The sequence below is a fragment of the Scyliorhinus canicula genome, chromosome 20 (assembly GCF_902713615.1).
Source record: "Scyliorhinus canicula chromosome 20, sScyCan1.1, whole genome shotgun sequence".
NCBI lineage: Eukaryota > Metazoa > Chordata > Chondrichthyes > Carcharhiniformes > Scyliorhinidae > Scyliorhinus > Scyliorhinus canicula.
Genome location: NC_052165.1, coordinates 56,730,304 through 56,748,836, shown reverse-complemented (window position 1 = coordinate 56,748,836; position 18,533 = coordinate 56,730,304). Strand labels below are relative to the sequence as shown.

The 18,533-nt window shown below is 50.2% G+C and overlaps 1 protein-coding gene across 1 annotated transcript in view; it reads right to left on the bottom strand.

Moving 5' to 3' along the window:
- The window catches only part of fbln1 (fibulin 1), a 231,426-nt gene that overhangs the window by 54,158 nt on the left and 158,735 nt on the right, over nucleotides 1-18,533 (bottom strand). The window contains 1 exon segment of the mRNA XM_038780632.1: nucleotides 8,019-8,161. Coding sequence (XP_038636560.1) covers nucleotides 8,019-8,161 — 143 coding nt within the window.

Sequence of the window (18,533 nt, the reverse complement as noted above, 5' to 3'; positions counted from 1 at the left end):
CCAAGGCCTCAACTTTTGCTAACAAAGCGTAAGGAATTGGGCAAATTGGCAAGCCCTGATGTACCTTGGCTGTGCGTCTGAGTTGGCCTGAACTCTTGCCATGGCCTCTTTAATCTCCTGAGTCATGGTTGGAAAACCTCAGGGTATTTTTCTATCTCTTCATATAGGCCCCCAGATCCCTTTTGTAAAATTTGCTGCCAGTCCAGGTGTAGGAGTTTTTTTTTTAAATTTGCTTTTATTAAGGTTTTTCTCAAACAGATTTAACAAAACAAGGTGGCTATTTTCATTATACACAAAGAGAGTATACAGTACCCCCCCCCCCCCCCCCCCCCGCTTGCCACCCGCCGAGCGAATCCCAGCAAGGACCCTCTCAAGGCAAACTTTATTCTCTCAAGACTAAGAAACCCAGCCATGTCACTAACCCAGAACTCCACACTCGGGAGGTTCATGTCTCTCCACATTAACAAGTTCCGTCTCCGGGCTACCAGGGAGGCAAAGGCCTGGACATCGGCCTCCTTCGCTTCCTGCACTCCTGGATCTTCCAACACCCCAAATATCGCTATCTCCAGACTCGGCTTTACCTGAGTGTTCAAGACCTTGGACATAGCCTTTGCAAAGCCCTGTCAGAATTCTTTAAGCGCCGGGCATGCCCAGAACATATGGACATGGTTTGCTGGGCTTCCTGAACATCTCGCACAGCTGTCCTCCACCCCAAAGTACTTGCTCATTCTCGTTGTCGTCATTTGTGCCCGATGTACCACCTCAAACTGAATTAAGCTGAGCCTGGCACATGAGGAGGAGAAATGTACCCTGCCTAGGGCATCAGACCACAGGCCCTCATCCAGCTCCTCACCCAGCTCCTCCTCCCATTTGCCCTTCAGTTCCTCCACTGGGGCCTCCTCCGCCTCCTGCAGTTCTTGGTAAATGTCTGACACCTTCCCCTCCTCTACCCAGATGCCAGAGACCACCCTATCCTGTATCCTGTGAGGGGGTAGCAATGGAAATGTCCCCACCTGTTTTTTGAGAAAGGCGCGGTCCGCAGGTCCTGGAGGTATCTGAAGGCGTTTCCAGGGGGCAGACTGAATTTCTCCTCCAGCGCCTTCAAGCTAGAGAAAGTCCCATCTATGAACAGGTCCCCCATCCTTTTGATGTCTGCCCTGTGCCAACTTTGAAACCCCCCGTCTATCTTGCCTGGGACAAATCTATGATTATTCCGTATCGGGGTCCAAACTGAAGACCCCTCCTCCTTTCTGTGCCTTCTCCACTGACCCCAGACCCTCAGTGCCGCCGTCACCACCGGGCTTGTGGTGTATCGTGCCGGTGGGAACGGCAGCGGTGCCGTTACTACTGCCCCTAGGCTGGTGCCTTTGCATGACGCCACCTCCAGCTGCCCCCACGCCGACCCGTCCTGCATTACCCATTTCCTAATCATGGCTACATTATCCGCCTAGTAGTAGCTACAGACATTCGGTAGCGCCAACCCCCCCCCCCCCCCGCACCCCCCCCCCTCCCCCCCCGCCCCCCCCCCCCCCCCCCCCCCCCGCCCCCCCCCCCCCCCCCCCCCCCCCCCCCCCGACTGTGCTCCAGAAACAGTCTTTTAACTCGCGGGGTCTTGTTTGCCCACATAAATCCCGTGATAATCCAGTTCACCTGCTTGAAGAAGGATTTGGGGATGAAGATAGGAAGGCACTGGAAAACAAACAGGAATCTGGGGAGGACCGTCATTTTCACGGTCTGCACCCTTCCCTCCAGGGAAAGCGGGAGCATGTCCCACCTTTTAAAGTCTCCCTCCATCTGCTCTACAAGCCGAGATAGATTGAGCCTGTGTAGGGCATCCCAATTCCTAGCCACCTGTATGCCCAGGTACCGAAAGCTTCTCTCCACCATCTTGAGCGGGAGTTCTCCCAGCCTCTTCTCCTGACCCCTAGCGTGAATCACGAAAAGTTCACTTTTCCCCATGTTCAACTTGTACCCCGAGAAACTCCCGAAGACCCTTAAGATCTGCATGACCTCCCTCATCCCCTCTAGCGGGTCCGAAATATACAGGAGCAGGTCGTCTGCATAGAGCAAAACACCCCCCCCCCTCCCCCCCACCGAACCAGCCCCTTCAAGTTCCTAGAAGTCCTCAGTGCTATGGCCAACGGCTCAATTGCCAGGGCAAATAGTAGCGGGGATAGGGGGCACCCCTGCCTTGTTCCTTGGTGTAGCCTAAAATACTCCGACCTCAGCCGGTTCGTGGATACACTTGCTACAGGGGCCTGATACAGTAGTTTGACCCACCCTATGAATCCCTCACCAAATCCAAACCTACTTAACACTTCCCACAGGTACTCCCATTCCACCCGGTCAAAGGCTTTCTCTGCATCCATTGCAGCCACTACTTCTGCGTCCCCTCCTTCTGAGGGCATCATGATAATGTGTAGGAGCTTCCTCACATTTGTGTTCAGTTGCCTGCCCTTGACGAAGCCTGTCTGATCCTCATCAATCACTCCTGGGACACAGTCCTCTATTCTAGTAGCCAAAATCTTGGCCAGCCGTTTGGCATCTACGTTTAGGAGCGACATCGGTCTGTAGGACCCACATTGTAGCGGATCCTTCCCCCCCCCCCTTGAGGATGAGCGAGATCGAGGCCTATGCCATCGTCGGGGGGAGGGCTCCTCTCTCCGTAGCCTCGTTAAAGGCTCTTAGCAGGAGCTCCGAGAATTTCTTGGAGAATTCTACAGGGTAGCCATCCGATCCCAGGGCCTTGCCCGACTGCATGCTATCCAGGCCCTTAACTATCTCCTCCAATTCAATCGAGGCCCCCAGTCTCTCTACCAGATCCTCGTCTACCCTTCGAAACTTCAGTTGGTCCATAAAGGGGTGTAGGAGTTTTAGCCTGTCGTGGCCTACCAGGCTGAGGCCATAACTCCTAAACCATGGTCAACGGAAGTCCCACCAACTGTTGCCCGTAAACCACCGGGGTCATTGTGGTTCCACCAATGGCTAACGGTTCACTGGTGTACGTTGCTAATCGTGCCTTGGTGTCCCGCAGATCCAGCTGCTGTACCCTCATTTTTATCCTGTCGGAGGTCTGCCTCCCAGTAACTGAAACCACAGCCCCCCCGTGTTGAGTTCCATGTCCAATGAATGCCCATTAACTTCTGCGGTTATCTTGAAGGGGCTGGTTTAGCACAGTGGGCTAAACAGCTCGCTTGCAATGCAGAACAAGGCTAGCAGCACGGGTTCAATTCCCGTACCGGCCTCCCCGAACAGGCGTCGGAATGTGGCAACTAGAGGCTTTTCACAGTAACTTAATTGAAGCCTAATTGTGACAATAAGTGATTTATTATTATTATTATTATTATTATTAAGGGTGCCACTTGGGGTGCTTCAATACAATTCGGCTGCATGCACTCCTCTGGCTGGTCCAGGTAGAAAGTGCAAGTCCTCGGTTGGCATCTGGTGGGGCGCCAGGGTTGCTGGCTGGCTCGTGCCTTGTTCTTACATTGGCTCCTGGGTCCACATGCCCCATAATCCCCAGGCTTTCCCTCTACAAACTCTGGGGAGGTATCCCACCAGGATGGTTTGTTCCTTGACCAATGGACTTGCTCCTATGGTACTCGGTCCAGGAGGAGGTTTCCATCTGAGGGGGGGTGGTGGTCACTCGCTGGGGGGGGGGGCACATCCTAGGGTGCTTACCTCCATCCCCTGGATCTCTTGCACTCCTCTCTCAGTACTTTCACAGGAAAGCAAAACTTGGACGGCCTGCTGAAGGTCTAGAGACGGTTCTGTTTTGTTATGCTCTTGACGTAGCATAAGCTGCTTCCTTGATGTGCACTCTGACAAAGGAAGGTTCAGACTTGGAGATAGCTTTAACACATTTATTAAAACTGTTAACAATTCTCCTACTTGGATTCGACTCTCCTGTTAATCCTGCTGCAGCTACTCAGACTGACGAACCAGTCTGCTACAATCCAGGTGGTGGGTGTGATGTGTTGAATCAATCCTGTGTATACACTGAGTGTCTCCACTGGAAAGAGGAAGATCATGTGTGCTGTGTCCTTTTTTATGGGTTGGTGTAATGCCCTCCTGTGGTAGTGTCACCTCTGTGTGTATCGTGAATGCCCATTGGTCATGTCCTATCTTACTGACCCATTGGTTGAATGTCTGTGTGTCATGTCTCTGGTGCTCCCTCTAGTGTCTATCTAGTCTACGTGTATTTACATTAACCCCTTGTGTATCTACAGTGATGCGAATCACCACAGGTTCGGCTAGCAACTTACTTTGTGTAGCCATGTTATTTGCACTGCAGACCAAATGATTGCACAGCATTTCTGAAAGGAAAGTTCCACATTCACAATATTCGGCTTGTTTACGTAGCTTCATCAAAGACTCGGGTATGGACTCTCCAGGGATCTTCACTGCCGTATTAAAATGGTACCTCTGTACTATAACAGATGGTTTAGGGTTGAAGTGTTCTGCTACTAGGGCCACCAATTGTTCGAGAGTCATAGAGTCTGAAGCTGCAGGGTATGTAAGCTTTTCTGTCACTCCATAAGTATGAGCTCCACAGGCAGTCAGCAACATTACAGTCTGTCAAACATCTGTGATCATATTCACCCGGAAAAAGTAAAACATGCATTCTGAGTACTGTGTCCAATCCTCTAAGCTTGCCTTGAACACATTCAATCTTCCAAACAAAGGCATATTTGTAAAAATAAATTCTCGAACCTTAGTCAACCGGTTTAAGGAAGGTGCCAGTGTAGCAGCATCGACAGTATTCCAGTCTTACCTTTGTCGTCAGTTTAATAGGCCACAAATATGTCCGAACCGAGATGGTCAAAAGAAAACTTGGTTTATTGCAAAGCAATTATATTTGCGATATACATCAGATCCCAGTTAGGTTCATCCCATCGGTTCCATGCCTAGCCGACTTTATGCTGAACTCAACCATTATTGGCCTCGGGCTCCCCGTCACCTTAGCGGGAGAGCACTGATTGCACTTTGGTCGCGTGTGGGTTATAACAGGGACTGAGCAAGTTCCTTGCTACTCTCTTCTTATTTTCATTGCTGACTGCCTCTGCACTTAGCAGTGGGGCAGCATGTGGTGTGACCAACATCCTGACCTTAAAGGCAGACTGTCCCCATTAAAGGGAAACTGCACTAAATTAAGATTTCAGAAATTTAAAAGAAAATAGTACACCACGACAGAGAGAACATGCCAGGGTGATTGCCAGACTCCAGGCATGGGTGAGGATAACAGAGGCCTGAGATGCACTAAAAATGATATAAAATCCCTAAAGTGCAGAAGGAGGCCATTTGGCCCATCGAGTCTGCACCAATCCCACCCTATCCCTGCAACCCCATAACCTAATCTTCACATCCCTAGACACGAAGGGGCAATTTAGCATGGCCAATCCACCTACCCCGTACATCTTAATAATAATCTTTATTGTCACAAGTAGGCTTACATTAGCACTGCAATGTAGTTACTGTGAAAGGCCCCTAGTTGCCACATTCCGTCGCCTGTTCGGGTTCACAGAAGGAGAATTCAGAATGTCCAAATTACCTAATAGCACGTCTTTCGGGACCTGCAGGAGGAAACCGGAGCACCCGGAGGAAACCCACGCTGACACGGGGAGAACGTGCAGACTCTGCACAGTGACCCAAGACTGGAATTGGGTCTCTGGTGCTGTGAGGCATCAGTGCTAACCACTGTGCTACCATGCTGTCCCCTGTGCTGCAGTGCTACAATTGATAATGGTAAAGTACACAATGACACCTTCATGCAAAGGTGTTTATTTATACTCCAAATCCCAGTGCAAAAAATTTACAATACACCACAAAACATGTTTTGACAGACCAAAATAACAGACAATTAATCAAACACAAAACATGTACTTGGCCAGTATGACTTCACAGGTATGAACTACTGTCTCTGCATCAACTGTAAAACTGTCTCTTTTGCCACCAATCAGAACATCTTCTTTTACACAGAATAAATGCTTCAAAACCATATTCCATTCTAATTACATGCAAATTAACAATCCAGGTTTTAGATGCACAAAACACAGAATAAACGTAAATACAAATATAATGAGTTATAACACACTTTCAGAAATACCCCCGATAATGGAATATCCCAACCACAGAAATCAGCAAATGTGCAACTTTTCGACAGGCAAGGCGGAAAACACAAACAAACAGAGCAGGACTTGCCAGCAGTGAGGTGCAGTGTGTGTATGTATATGAGTGTATGTGGGTTTTCAAAAGGGCGCCAGGAGGCCGGTGACAGGGTTTTCCATCCAGGTGATGCATGTGGTTCTGGATGCATTAGTGGTGCTGTAAGCATCAGGAGAGGTGTCACGTCTCCACATAGGGGCCAGGAGGCCCTCAAAGACCACCCTCAGAAGAGAGTGGGAGCAGATGGTCAGCAAGGTCAACTCTCAAGAGGTTGGACCCAAGGACCTGGCAGCAGTACCACAAAAGGCCTAATAACCTCACAGGGGTGGTCTAGATCAGTGAATGCATCTTCACACCTCTCACATTGCTCAGTGCACCACACAACCTTTGTTCACTGATCAGCAGTCCCTGGCATTCAGGGCTCATACCCAACATCCAGTGACTCTGGCTTAGCAGTACGTGGCTATCCTTACATCCATTTCTCACTGGTTCCACATGAATCCAGCTATTCAGTTATGGAATGTAGATCACTCAACCACAACCAATGACGTTCTGTCCTCTCTCTTGCAAGACAAGTTGGCACACAAGATAGCAAAGTAAAACTGGAAGAGAACATGGATGCCTGTATCTCCTGAGCTTCACATTGGAGATGGTTCTCAGCATACCTAGGCCAGCTGCAATGGGCCCATGTATCCAGCCTCACTGGCAACACCGAAGATGACAGTATGTCCCTGAGTTATGCAGCAATCACCTCTCAGCGCACCTTATCCTGCTATCTGACATGTTGATCAAGCTACTGATTGTGTCAGCAGGTGCCTTTCTCTTTTCACAAAACCCTAACTTATCTCACATTAGCCTTCCTCTTCCTCTTTTCTGCTTTCAGAGACCCAGGAACTGCTGTATGCCTAGCCACAGCAGCTCAAGAAGGAAAAGAGAGAGCAACGGTGCAGCACTGATGAAGTAGCCCCATCACTTGGTCTGAAACTTGCAGAACAAGCTGAGATATTAGCATCGCTCACATACCTTGGAGGTAAGAATAGAGTTTGGATCAGCCCGTGATGAGTCACAAATGAACTGCAGAAGGGAGAGGATAGTTTGTTTGCTAGCTCAGTTGAGGGGGTGATTGCAGGTAAGTTCTCTTACAGGGGACTCAAATGAAGCCCTCTGTGTGGCTGCATTGAGGAAAGCATTGGCATGCAAACTGAGATGCTTAGTGCATTGCTGCCTTGTCAGAAAGCTTCTCGTTTTTGCCTACTTTGTTCCTAAGCAGCCAGGGGGCATTGTGCAGACCTTTTATTCTCCACAGCCTCTAATCTGTCTCCCTGAGATGTTGCACACCTGATGTACCTTTTTCAGCCTTTGTGTGCACAGATCATCTAACCCTTTGTCCTTCCTGGGGATGCAGCAACAATGCCTGCCAAATACATGAACTCACAATATCACCTCCAAAACTACTTCAGAATACTTCCAAAAACACTTTTCAATAACAGAAGTTATTGACTGCAGTTTAGATATCTGACCCTTTAAGGAACAGAACCCGTCTTGCAGCTCAAACTCTTGTTTGCAGAGTAATGTACAAATACATTTCCTAGATCTGCATACTTCAAATTTAGTATCCTGGCTATACATTAGTTGAGTGGGCTGCATGACATTGGGGTAGTGTCAATTCACAACCTTCCAGCGCTCACAAGGGGTGTACTTTATCCCCATGCGAGCCACATAGGAAGCAGTCAGTGGAACATCTCACCTTTGAAGTTTCACCAGGCCTCCATAATTCCACGCAACAAATTGAATGTTCCTTATGCCTTACTGACAGTACTTGTCCGAACTTTATTCCCAGTAAATGCTCTCACCTATTGGTCCAATGAATTCCCTGTAGGTTGGCAGAGAAATTACAGTGTAGGACACTGTATTAACAGGGTCTAGTATGCAGTTTGTATCAGCTGGGCGGCAGGACTTTATGCATCGAACAGTCGCTGTACTATCTACTCTCAACCTGTAAAGAAAGAGATACAGTTAATGGAGAACGGCAACAGCTAGCCAGAATTCACATGATAAGAATTTCATTGAAACTGATCGTTCATTTATTTCTGCAGAAGCTGGTTCACTGTCAGTGATAGGCTGTAGCTGCTACTCAGAGCTCTTCAGGAAATATAAGAAAAATTCAGAAATACTGAGGCAGATCTTAAGTGAAACCCTTATAGCATCAATTTAATGTTTTCTGTTTGAGACTTTAATCATTCGTGCTGTCTCTTAATGAGATCAAACATTACAATGGAAATAAAAATCAAGAGAAATGTAAAACCAGCTGCTGACTCACAATTATCCATTATACATGACTACACAAAGTCAAGAGCTCCTCTATAATTATTTAAAATTCAGGCAGCCAGGTTGGATGGAGACTGTGCAGTGTCATTGGTCTGGGTGAAGGAGCTGTGCTTCGAAAGCTAGTGATTCGAAACAAACCCGTTGGACTTTGACCTGGTGTTGTCAGACTTCTTGTGAGGGGAGTTGCTCTTTGCAATTAAGGCATATTGGGAATGAATAAATCTTAATCTATTTCTGGCTATTATGCCTCATTTGAAAATACTCAATTCTGATGATAATTACTCAAAAATAGAAAAACATTCCATTCCAGCAACCAAAATTACTGAAAAATATTATTAAAAAAAATCATTAAAAAATATTTGAATCCTGTCGCATTGGCTGGATAACAGTTTCCAGATTCCCAGGAAATAAAAGGGGCAAGATTCTCCGACCCCCCACGGGTGGGAGAATCGCCGGGGGTCAGCGTGAATCCCGCCCCCGCCGTCCTCCCAATTCTCCTGCCACCCAAAAACTGGCCCGGCGTGAGTCGCACCGCCCGCCTAGGAGAATGGCGGGGTCCAGCACGACTCAATGGGCGCCGGGGGTGCACGAATTCTCCAGCCCACGATAGGCCAAAATCCCGCCCGTCTGTAGCTGGTCCTGCCGGCCTAAATTAGAGTAGGTCCCTTACCGGCAGGACCTGGCGGTATGGGCGGGCTCCGGGGTTCCTGGGGGGGTCGCAGGGATCTGGCCCCGGGAAGTGCCCCCACGGCGGCCTGGCCCGCGATCGGGGCCCACTGATCCGCGGGCGGCCTGTGCCATGGGGGCACTCTATTGTTCCACACCGGAGGCTGTGGTCCTCTGCCGTTCCCGGTGCGGAACCGATTCTCTCTGCGCATGTGCGGGGCTGATGCCAGCACGCGCTGGCACTCCCGTGCATGCGCTGACTCGCGCCGACCGGCGGGGGCCCTTCGGCGCCGGTTGGCGTGGCGCCAAGCCCCTATTCCGCTGGCCGGCGGGGCGTCAACCACTCCGGGGCGGGCCTAGCCCCTGAAGGTGCGGAGGATTCCGCAACTTCGGGGCGGCCCGACGCCGGAGTGGTTCATGCCACTCCGTCCCGCCGGGACCCCCCGCCCCGCTGGGTATGGGAGAATCCTGCCCAATCTCTACATGAGCATTGAATTCCTCGATTGACAGGGACAACAAAAATTGTTAGAAATGAAAAGCACCACATTGGTTCAATAAGGGTTCCTGATCAGAAGTTAGAGCTATAAAGGTTATTATTGGCAGTATAGATGCCCACATCTAACCTATTCTGCTTCTGACCTGAAAGTGTTCAATCCCATACATAACAGAAAGGCACATGAAGGGGGAAACAAGCATGAAAGGGGAAGATGCCAGAGCCAGTCAGTGGAGACTCCATTATTCCACTAAGAGGCTAGTTTAGCTCAGTGGGCTAGACAACTAGTTTGTAATGCAGAACCAGGCCAGCAGCACGGGTTCAATTCCTGTACCAGCTTACCCGAACAGGCGCCGGAATGTGGCGACTAGGGCCTTTTCACAGTAACTTCATACTTATGACAATAAGATATTACTATTATTATTAACTTTTACACAGTGCAAGAAGAGTTTCAATGACTTCACAAGATTAGCTGAGGTAAGTGAAGACACTATTCCCGATACCCATACTATAAAGATAGAGGCAGGGCTCTTTTCCAATTACCTGCAATCCTGCACCTCATTAGCAGTTTGAATGAAAACTTGTGCTTTCAGCTAATAATGGGACTATTAATGTTGACACTATAACACTGTGTAAACTCACATTGCCTGCCATAATGGTGTTGTTCAAGCCTTGAAGTAGTGACGTTAAAGAAATACAACAGAATTAGAATCAGGCATTTGATAAGATGCCACATCAAACGTTGGTACTCAAAATAAGCACTCACTGTGTAGGGGATAACATTAGCATGGGTAAAGGATTGGTTAGTGTTATAACCCGACCCACGGCCATGGGGTCTGCACCATCAGGTTCCCCGTGGCCGGACCTGAGTGTGATCTTCCCAGGTGAGGGGACGCAGCTACACCCTTAACTAGGGGACTTTGGGACATAAATACCCTGGTCCTGGTGTGGGCAGAGCGCGGGAGTAGAAGTATATTGAGTAGGTGATTAAATATTGTCGGTGGAAATCTCCATTTCTGAAACTAAGTGATGATGCCGCCGCAGGATTCGTGGAGTTCCATGACAGCAACATTGGTGCCGCACCTGGACCGATTCAGCTACTGTTAAGGGGCTAGCACCGGTGCCACATGGAACACAATAAGAAATGGTGCGGGATTCGCCGTCTCGTGATTGACACTCAGGAGGCTGACAAGCTGCAGCCCCATATACACACTGCACTCCGCACACACACCATTCCAGAAAACAAGATGGCAGCGAGGAGAGCGGCACCCCGTTTCACCGCGGAGCTGGAGACCCTCCTGAACATGGTGGAGGAAAGGCGGTTGACCCTGTACCCTGGCCCGGAAGGAGACTGCCACCTGTCACCATTGGCCATGGCTGGGCACAGGTGGCAGAGGCAGGTGAGCGCCGTCAGAAACACTGTCCAGACGGGTCAATGGTGCCAAACAAAAACTGCAGGGCCTCCTCTTGGCAGCTAGGGTGAGGGGCCAACAGTGTGCCTCTGGCACTAACCCCTGTCCCACACATCCATAACCTTACCCTACCTGCACAGAAACCGGAGGGCGGCCGAACCCCACAAGCCGGCACCCATACTGCCCGCCATGGCCGGGTGCCCTGGCACTGAGGCCAACAACTACCCACCCCCTTGGCTCCATGCGTTGTCGGAATGTCTAACAGTGTTATTTTCTATCCCCCCCCAGCCAAGGAAGGCCGTTCATAACCACCGGGAGCAGGAGGAAATTGGAGGGGGACCACCAGACCTGTGGCCCCTGGCCACACCACTCTCACCCCCACACTACTCTCACCACCCCCATACGCCCCTCAACCCCCCCCCCCCCCCACCCCGCCCCTACACGACTCTCACTCTCACTCCTCACCCCCAATCCCCCCGGTCTGCGGTATAATCTTGTGTCTTGCAGGACCTGCTGGTGATGGGGCGGATCGATATGGCATATCCTGCCCCCAGGCAGTGTCACAGCTGGAGACCGCCCCCTACCATGAGCTGAGCACTGACGACAAGAGCAGGAGGAGGCGCAGGACACCCCGGAGCTCGAGTTGGAGGATGACATGGATTTCCCGTCACAGCTGTCTCCAAAACTCTTCACCATCCCAGAGACACTCACCTCGGTTGGGCACTTTAGTGAAGAGTCCCCTGGGACATTATCTGGTATGGACCACACAGCTGATGCGGTACAGCAGGTGGAGGTAGGAGCACCCGAGTAGAGATGGCCGGAGGGCGGGCCAACCCCAGGGTAGAGCTGCCATCCAGATTGGTTTGGGGCTTCAGGAATGGACAGGTCAATCGATTGTGGAGTTGCAGTTGCAGAGACGGGGACTACATGAGGGATTGCCGGCAAGCATCCAGGACCTGTAGGTACAGTTGGAGGAGTCCAACCACGTGCAGCAGCAGGAGGTTGTGCCGACAATGCGTGCCACCCATGCCAACACCACAAGCGTGGCGGCCGCGGTGGAGGCATTGGGGACGATGGTTTCGGCTATGAATCAGCATGTGCAAGGCTTGGAGTATTCTGTGCAGGCACCAGCCAAGATCCAGGGCAGGGTTGCCGCCTCACAGTCAGCCATGTGCCAGAGGGAGCTGGACATCGCAACAGAGCTTCTGAGAGTGGCCCAGTCACAGCAGGCAATTGCTGGGAACATCAGCGGCATTGCCCAGACGCTGGCAGACGTGGTGCAGACACATATGGAGGTGGCCCAGTCCCAGAGGGAGATGGCGCAGTCACTGGCTGAAATGAGACAGACCTAGAAGGTGGTGACACAGTCAATGGGTGATGTAGCACAGTCGCAGATGTAGATGGTCCACTTCCTATGCTCCATGGCCGCCAGCATGCGGACTCTGGCCGAGACCAGACTGGCCTCTAGGACTGGTAGCGCCAGGTGGTAGGAGAGCCTCGGGGGATAGCTCCGTTCACACTCCCCTCCCATGGATAAGCCCAGGGGCCATTGGGCACCCAAATGGAGGAGGTGATGGAGCAGAACCGAGCAAAGAGGGGAAGGATTCCCCCCTCCAGCCTTCGCGATGGGTGGTGTATAGGACTTTGGGAAGGATGTATAAACCGGCCCAAGGTGGGCCAGGTGCAGGAGTCTTTTCAGGGAGTAGGGGCGAGTAGGTGAATAATATTGTATTTTTCTATATCCGTCATCATTTCCTCATGGTCGCTCGCCTGGAACTTTACCGCTAAATAACAGGAAGCGGAGAGGAGGGATAAATGGGTAATTCTTAGGTTGGCAAGCTATAATTTATTTATCTTTTTAAACTAAATTTAAAGTACACAATTCTTATTTTTTCCAAATAAAGGGCAATTCATAATGGCCAATCCACTCTTAAAGTTGTAGGGATGACACCCACGCAGACACGGGGAGAATGTTTAGCTGGTTTAGCTCACAAGGCTAAATCGCTGGCTTATAAAGCAGACCAAGCAGGCCAGCAGCACGGTTCGATTCCCGTACCAGCCTCCCCGGACAGGCGCCGGAATGTGGCGACTAGGGGCTTTTCACAGTAACTTCATCGAAGCCTACTCGTGACAATAAGCGATTTTCATTTCATTTCATGTTCAAACTCCACACGACAGTGACCCGGGGCCGGGTTTGAACACGGGTCCTCAGCGCTGTGAGGCAGCAGTGCTAACCACTGCACCACTGTGCCGCCCGACGAGCTATAATTAGTGGAGTGCCACAAAAATCAGAGTTGGAGCCTCAACTATCTACGATCTATATCAATGACTTGGATGAGGGGGCTGAATGTGTGATCAGTAAATTTGCCAATGACGTCAAGGTAGGTGGGAAAGTGAGTTTCCAAGTTAAGATAAAGAGCCTACAAAGGAATACACCAAGGTTAAGTGAATGGGCAAAAATTTGTCAGAAAGAGTATAATGTGGGAAAATTTGAACTTGTCCATTTAGACAGGAAGAATCAATAAACAGTATCTAGAGTACTGTGCACAGTATTTGTCTCCTTATTTGAAGAAGGATATAATTGCATTAGAAACAATCCAGAAAAGGTTCACTACCTGATTCTTGGATGAAGGGCACATCTTATGAAGAAAGGGTGAACAGGTTGGGCCTGTACACATTAGAGTTTGGGACAGTGAGGAGTGATCTTACTGAAGGTCCTGAGGCGTCTTGATAGTGTGGATACCCGGAGGATGTTCCTCTTGCGAGGGAGACTAAAACTAAAGGACACAGTTTCAAAATAACAGATATCCCTTTGAATACTGAGGCTCTCAGAGACTCATTAGTCTGTGGAATTATCTTCCCCAGAGGGCAATGGAGGCTGGGTCATTTAAGTGAGGTGGATTATTATCACTGGGGAGTAAAAGGGCATAGGGTCAGACAAGAAAGTAGAGTTGAAGCCACAATTAGATTAGCCATGATTTGATTAAATGACAGAACAGCCTTGACAGGCTGAATGGCCTACTGCTTCTAAATCATATGTTCATATAGAACACAGGCAGCAAACACCTGTCCGAGATTTTAGATTATATCTCACCATCAATTCACAACTGGAAGATCAGGGGTGGGATTCTCCAATAATGGGGCTATATCCCCACACCCTTGAGAAAACGGTGCGAATCCAGAAAGTCCGGGGTGATTCTCCATATTTAAGGGGGCTTGCAGGGTCCCGGAGTAATCCACGCAGCTCCTGCTGCCGAGACGGGGCCTGCACTTCTGGCCGTGGGTCCGCGCTTACGCGCGCTGGCCCCCTGCGGCGCCTGCCCCGCACGACATGGCGGACCCACACAGTGGGCAGGTGCTGAAAAAGTAGGCCCCCCCAGATCACGCGCGCCCGCCGATCGGTGGCCCCTGATCGCGGGCCTGGCCATCGTGGAGGAACACCCTCCCCCCGGGTGACGGATCCCCCCCCCCCCCCCCAGCTAGGATGGCCACGAAGCCGCGACTCCGAGCTCTCGCCGGGTGCAACCATGTTAGAACCATGCTGGTGGGAATTCGGCCAGTCGTCCGCGGAGAATCGCTGCGGGGGCATCTTTCAATGCTCCCCAACTGACGCCTCCGATCGCCGGAGAATCCCGCGAAGACGTCATGGGTCCAACGCCCCATTCTCTGACCCCGCGCCAGGCGCCATTGCGGCCCGAAGGCTTGGAGAATCCCGGCCCAGATTTACCATTCGTCATCAGTAATTTCATATTAATCAGGAATTCTCCAGGTACTGTCTCGGACTGAACAACCTCCATGTTTACATGTAGCCTATTAACTCCATAATAATATGATTCTGGTATCAGAACCACAGTTATTCTAACGGAAAGTGGACCAAACGTAAAAATGAAGTTTACATTGTATACATTTCCAGATCTATGGAACTAATTTTAAATCTGTACAAGTGAATGGATTTTGGGTGAGTTGAAATCTCACCCTCTAACTTTATAAACACACAGGTTTATGCTGTGATCCTGATTTCTGGGCTGTAAGCTGGTCTGCTCCATTGCCTTAACACACAGAAAGTGGAAAATCAACACAACAAAGTTGTACTGACAAAGTGGAACAACTCAAAGGTAATTTCTGGTCCTTGAAAGCAATTGTTCTCTATTGATCAGCTACCACCATAATGCATAATTTTAATTATTCACTCGTATGATCCTTGCTGCCAGTATAATTCAAATTAATCCTTGTTTGTTATCAAGGGAAGTAATGCTTTATAATGCCTGTTGTTTACAGGTGTATTTCTTTATTTTTAAATTCATGCACGGGATATGAGCATCGCTGGCTGGGTCAGCATCCCTAATTGTTCGTGAGAAGGTGGTGGTGGGCAGCCTTCTTGAACTGCTGTAATCCATGTTGTGTAGGTAAACCCACAGTGCTGTTAGGGAAGGAGTTCTAGGACTTTGCCCCTGCTACAGTGAAGGAACAACGCTATAGTTCCAAGTCAGGATCGTGTGTGGCTTGGAGAAGAACTTGCAGGAGGTGGTGTTCCCATGCATCTGCTGCCTTTCTTCGCCTAGGTGGTAAAGGGGTGGGTTTGGTAGGTGCTGTCAAAGGAGCCTTGGTGAATTACTGCAATTAATCTTGTAAATGGTACACATTGCAGCCACTGTGTGTGGGTGGTAGAGGGAGTGGATGGTGAAGGTGGGGATGGGTGCCAATCAAGCAGGCTGCTTTGTCATGGATGGTGTTGAGTTTCTTGAGTGTCATTGAAGTTGCACTCATCCAGGCGTGGAGAGTATTCCATCACACACCTGACTTGTGCGTTGAACATGGCCAACAGGCTTTGGGGAGTAGGGAAGTGAGTTACTCTCTACCTGTTTCTTATTTATATAGCTCATCCAGTGCAATTTCTGTTTAATGGTAACTCCCTGGATGTTGATGTTCAATGATTGTAATGCCATTGAATGTTAAGGGAGATGGTTAGGTGCTCTCTTGTTGGAGCTGACCATTGCCTGACACTTGTGTCATGAATCTGCCTAGTAACAGCAGTGAAACAAATTTAACCAAGCATGATAGGATGTGATCAGCCCAGCACCAAGGAGAAATCTGCCTAGCGACAGCAGTAGCTTGCATTCAAAAGGCAGGATGAGATGCGATTTTCCTAGTAACAAGATTCGCAGGCATTTTGATAGAATCAAGCGTAAATCATCCTATTAGTAGAAAGAGCTTACTTAGCTGACTGAGGGATCACATCCTAATTTATAGAGTCTAGGAATTTGAAAGAGGCAGACAACCAAATACAGAGAATGAAAAATCAAACGGGAAGAATGCTATAATTGCCAACCAACATCAGAGGCCATTCACAACTCACAGCCTGGAGACTAGGCCTGTACCTAAGTCTTAGAGCCAAGGCAATGCAGAAACATTCATAAAGGCAGTTTAAATATCTTCGCTGGACCAGGAAAAGACATCCCCAGACTAGATTATCAGCCCTGTATTGTGTGTGAAGATAATCTGCCCTAGACAGCATGGGAAAGATAATTGGACACCTTAGGGAATTTGGCACTTTCTAAGGTCACAAACTCAACATGTAAGAGCGACATCTTCCTGGTAAACCCCTGAGAGAGATGCGGAGCTGGAGGAACTACCGTTTAAAGTAACCCAGACCAAGTTCAGGTACCTCGGGATCTAAGTGGTCTACACCAGGAGGACGCCCCACAAATGGAACCTCTCCAGCCTGGGGGAGAAGGTGAAGAGGGACCTGGAAAGATGGGACTCACTCCCTCTTTCACTAGCCAGAAGGGTACAGATGATCAAAATGTCTAGGTTCCTCTTCATATTTAAATCCTTCTTCACCAAGGTTGACACACTGATAATGGCCTTTGTCTTGGGGGAAAGAGTACCTAGAATATGGAAGTCCTTTTACAATGAGGGAGGCACATGAGGGGGGGGGGGGGGGGGGGGTGGCTGGGCCTACCAAATCTTCTGTTCTACCACTGGGTGGCCAATGCGGAGAAGGTGAGGGGTTGGCCAAGGGAGCCGGAGTCGAATTTGGTCTGAATGGAGGAGGCCTCCTGCATGGGGACCTCTCTCCGAGTACTGGCCACTGCACCGCTCCTGGTCCCCACACACACATTCCAGCAGCCTGGCGGTAGTGGCCCCCCTTAGAATGTGGAACCAATTTAGATGCCATTTTGAACTGAGCGAGATGTCCATGGGAGCCCCCATCTGCAAGAACCACAAGTTCACACCGGCAGGGACAGATGCTACCTTTGGGACGTGCAGTGAGGATGGAGGAATCCCAGACAGTAGAGGATGGGCGGAGGAGAAGGAGGAACCCCAGACATTAGAGGACGTGTACATGGACGACAGTCTGGCGACCCTGGGGGCGACCCTGGGGGAAAATCACAGAGATGCTCCAACTCCCGAGAGTTGTTGATTTGTACTGCTCCCAGTACAAGCTCAGATATCTGCAGCTTCCCATCTCCAAGCTCTCCTCCAATGAGAGCACAAGATTCAAGCCAAAGTTATTAATATAAATGAGAAACAGCAATGGAGACTTCCGATGGCGGCGATGACGTAGGAAGCCACACATTTGGGAGCTCCCATTTTAAACTGACTTTTCGGCTCTTTTTAGAGCCCAAAACGGAAATTTTTCAACGTCTCCCGGTGGGAGAAGGTGTGCTGGATGACTTTCCCCGCAGTTCATGACTCGAACTCGGAGTGGAAAGGGGGAAAAAGCGGCAGCAGCTCCCCAGAAAAAACGGGGGAAGGGATCCAAGATGGCGGCCGGCGGAGCTCCAGAGGAGTGGAAGCAGTGGGCCCTGGAGCAACAAGCTGCTCTCCTGCGCTGTTTTGCAGATTTCAAGGCTGAGGTACTGAGCTCTCTGCAGGAAACGAACAAAAGGCTCTCGGAGATTCAGACGACCCAGGGTGCTGCCATCAAGGAGTTGCAGACGCAGGCCACTGAATGAGCGGAGGAGGCCGGGATCCTCGTGAGTAAGGTGGAGGGACACGAGGCACTCCACAAGAAGTGGCAGGACCGCTTCAAGGTGCTTGATCACCGTATGAGGCGGAAAAATCTGCGGATCTTGGGCCTTGCGGAGGGGCTGGAGGGGTCGGACCTGACAACCTACGTGGCTGCGATGCTGAACTCGCTAGTGGGGGCCGGGTCTTTCCATCTGCCCTTGGAGCTGGAGGGAGCCCACAGAGTACTGGCCAGGAGGCCTAAGGAAAATGAACCCCCGCGTGCGGTGCTGGTGAGGTTCCACCGGTTCAGTGATCGGGAGTGTGTGCTGCGCTGGGCCAAGAAGGTGAAGAGCAGCAATTGGGAGAATGGGGTAGTACGGATCTACCAGGATTGGAGTGCGGAGGTGGCTAAGCGGCGGTCCGGGTTTAATCGGACAAAAGAGGTGCTTTACAAGAAGAAGATTAAGTTCGGAATGTTGCAGCCTGCGCGCCTGTGGGTAACTTATTCGGACCGG